The sequence below is a fragment of the Micropterus dolomieu genome, unplaced genomic scaffold (assembly GCF_021292245.1).
Source record: "Micropterus dolomieu isolate WLL.071019.BEF.003 ecotype Adirondacks unplaced genomic scaffold, ASM2129224v1 contig_13286, whole genome shotgun sequence".
In the NCBI taxonomy this organism is placed as follows: domain Eukaryota; kingdom Metazoa; phylum Chordata; class Actinopteri; order Centrarchiformes; family Centrarchidae; genus Micropterus; species Micropterus dolomieu.
In genome coordinates, this window is record NW_025742272.1 from 1 (window position 1) to 3,655 (window position 3,655).

General features: G+C 41.2%; 1 protein-coding gene across 1 annotated transcript; it reads right to left on the reverse strand.

The window, feature by feature from the left end:
* Nucleotides 1-7: 7 nt before the first annotated feature.
* LOC123966370 (protein NLRC3-like) lies at nucleotides 8-3,124 on the reverse strand (the record flags this gene model as incomplete). Its single annotated transcript, XM_046042548.1, has 4 exons — nucleotides 2,977-3,124; nucleotides 2,041-2,148; nucleotides 1,564-1,655; nucleotides 8-1,363 (listed from the first exon to the last, which is right to left on the reverse strand). Coding segments are annotated over exons 1-4 (1,660 nt in total), but the record flags the coding sequence as incomplete, so codon positions are not given.
* Between the last annotated feature and the right edge of the window lie 531 nt (nucleotides 3,125-3,655).

Sequence of the window (3,655 nt, forward strand, 5' to 3'; positions counted from 1 at the left end):
ACTTTATCAACTGTCATCTTTAGAAGATCAAGCAAAGTATGTTCTTTGTCCTTCAGGTCGAGGAAGTCGCCGAGCTCTTTTGTATTCTTCTTTGTGAAGCAGTCAAAGACAAAAAGAGCTGCAAAGAACTCCTGTATGGTCAGGTGCACAAAGAAGAAGACCTTTTTCTGAGAAAAGACGTCTTCTTCCCTAAGAACTGTGTTACAAAGTCCAGAGTAGATGGCTGCCTCTTTTATGTCAATCCCACATTCTTCTAGGTCTTCATCATAGAAGATGAGGTTGTTCTTCTGCAGATGAACAAATGCGAGCTTGCCGAGTTTCAGAAGAAATTCCTTGTGAGTTTTCAGAAGTGTCTCTTTGTTTCTCTCAGTCATCTTTTCATATTTTCTGCTTCTGCGTTTCGTCTGCACAAACAGGAAATGTGCCATCATCTCTGTTAGAGTTTGAGGAACTTCAGCTGTCTCGTCTCCCCCAAAGCTCTCCTGAAATAATACGGCAGAAATCCAGCAGAAGATCGGGATCTGGCACATGAGGTCCAGACTCTGTGAAGAGCGAATGTGTGAAATGATCCTGTCAGCAAGACCCAAGTCCTGATGAAACCTCCTCCTGAAGTACTCCTCTTTCTGTGGGTCACTGAACCCTCTTATCTCCATTACCTTGTCCACAAACTCTGCAGGGATCTGATTGGCTGCTGCTGGACGGGATGTTATCCAGAGGTTAGCTTCAGGAAGAAGGTTTCCCTGGATGAGGTTTGCAAGGAGATTTCCCACAGATGTTACTTCACTGACAGATGTTACCGGCTTGTTCTCAAAGTCCAGCTGAAGTCTGCTTTCATCCAGGCCGTCCAGGATCACCAGGACTCTGGCTCTGATGAAATCCTCTGAATCTTTCAAATCGTGGAGCGCAGGGTGAAATTCAGTCAGGAGTTGGTGCAAGCTTTTGTTACCTGAACTCAAATTCAGCTCTCGGAAAGCGAGATTGAAAACAAAATCAATGTCCCGGTTCTCTTTCTCCTCGGCCCAGTCAAGAATAAATTTCTGCACTGCGAATGATTTTCCAATGCCTGCAACGCCCTTCGTCAGGACTGTTCTGGGGGGTTTCTCTTGGCCAGGCAGAGGTTTGAAGATGTCACTGAGGTTAATATGTTTAGAAGATTGTAGTTCCAAATTATGTTTAATGTGTCTGAACGCATGTTCTTCATGTGGAGCTCCACTCTCTCTGGTGGTGATGTAGAGTGATGTGTAGATGCTGTTTAGAGAACTCTGCTGCTCACCATGAGCTTGGTACGTCGAAGTAAATTGCTTTTGCATTTCTTCTTTGAGATTCTTCTTTCCTTTCAAAATGAGGCCGCTCCCTGTAAGAACTGAATGAACGATTTCATTAAGTTTTTTAAACAGTAAGTTTTTGTTCAAAAGATCATCCACTGCCTCAGTTGGTAAAGATGCCATGTAACAATGAATCAAAAGAAGTTTGAATAAAACCTGGAACATGACATTTCTAGTAGTTATTAGTAGCAGTATAACCAACACTACAAAAATGTGTTAAGTATATAGTTAAACTTACTCATGTCTTCCTCAGGATATCTCTGGTGTCTAGTGAAATAGACTGGATCCTCCATGGACACTGAACTGCTGGACGGTTCCCCACTCTGCTGTCTATAAGAAACAATGAAACATATGACACGTTATTCTTTTCAGATGCCCACTATTTCACTGGGGAGGATGGGAGCAGCGATGTAGCCACATCGGCTAACACTGTTAATTCTGATATCATTTCCAGTGATACCATTTTCTCTGAGGCCACCATGGTTGATGTCCAGTTGTACAAACTCATCGACCTGATATAGTATTTCTTGTTGCAGCAAACATGTTAGTCTAAAGGTGTCAAATGATTGTATGTTGTCAATAGAAAGAGTTGATAAAAACAGTGTAGACACATCCACGAGTTTTTTTTTATATCTGAGCATAATAATGCTTATCCTAAAGCACATACAGATACGTGTATATACTGCATTTTATTTACAGAATATATAAAAATTACCTTTGTGCCTCTTGAAGACCAAAACTGAGCGGTTGGGACATGGATCTATTACTCTTCATTGAGACACAACTGGGAGCTGTAGGCCTAGATGCAGTTGTCTTTGGTACGCTAAAAAAGAAGATCCCAGTATTTCATTCAGCAATTGAGAAAAACACATCTATCACATTCACGATCTGCTGGATGAAACAGAACATTAATATTCAATTAATGTCCCCAACTTCAATATTCTTATCTGGATGCTGAATCCTGATTTTAAGCTTAAAAGAGCTTAAAGGTCCTGAAACAGGGCCTCTCTCTCACTCCGATTATATAAACCTTGTGGTAGCTGCCCCAGTACAGTATGCCATGCTTCTGCAGCAACATGATATCCCAGGGTGCTGGTACAGGTCTGGACCTGTTCCACATCAGGGTGCAGAACAGACAGACATTAGACTGCATTATTCTATACACACACATACAAAGAGACAAGTTTCAATTAAATGCACCACACACTGGGAAACGTTAACAGTTAAGGCTTTGTAGGACTTTCAGGAAATGCACCATAAATACTGTACACTTCAGTGATTGCGGGGAAAAAACTTTCTTAAGCATTGTAGGAACATTTTACAAGGTCAAAATGGCGACATCTGCTGGACAAACTGTGGAATTGCTATTATATGGAAGAACATGAAGTGGTGTCACAGCTGATATTGATATCTTGTTCAATAAACATTGAATCATGAACACTGACCACTTGTAAACAGACTTACAGCTCTGCTTTTATAATATATGCTTGAAGCACAACATCTCTAGCACACTGTACACTTTTTGCTTAAAAATAGAACGGTCAACATTCTCCAGTGTGCAGAATCTCACTTGACTGTTTTGTGTTACTATATCTTGGTCATAAAGTAACTCTACAGCCAGACTATTAATGATGAACTAAACTGTTATTACCTGACCGACGGCTCACTGCAGGAGCTGTTTGGCTGCTCAAAGGACTCATCAGCCGTTAAAGAGGAAGAGTCATGTCGTGTCTTCTTCTTCTCAGCCATTCCCATGTATCGGCACAAGAGCTTGATGCTAATATAGTTGCAAGCACACCAGTGGTGTTAGTTTGTAATGACAGGCCCTAAGTGTAAATAAAAACAGCATATACAATGGTTACAACTAGTTCCAGCTTGGCAAACTTGAGCAGAAAAATGCTGCTAACACATGAATGCAATGAATGTTGTGCAGCAAACTTTAAACGAGCTTCAACATGCTTTGCCGTCAGCGATGGAGTCTTGTGTGGTGAATGTGCATACAGGCCATGGCGGTTGAGTGCATTACTTATTGTTTTCATTGAAACATTTATACATGCCAATTTCAGGTCTTTCTGAAGCTCTCCACAAGTATTCTTGGCTCTTGGCCAACTCTTCTGATAAGTCTTTTCACTACTTTTTACGAAATCTTGCAGGGAGCACATGCTCGTGATGAAACAACGTTCTTTCCACTTCCATGTTGTGGCCCCAACAGAGCTCACAGAAACATTCAGAAGTTTAGAAATCCTTCTGTAACCCATGCAGTATGTTTTATAACAATAAGGTTGCAAAGGTCTTGAGAGAGCTTTTCCATCATGAGAAGTTCCTTGTAG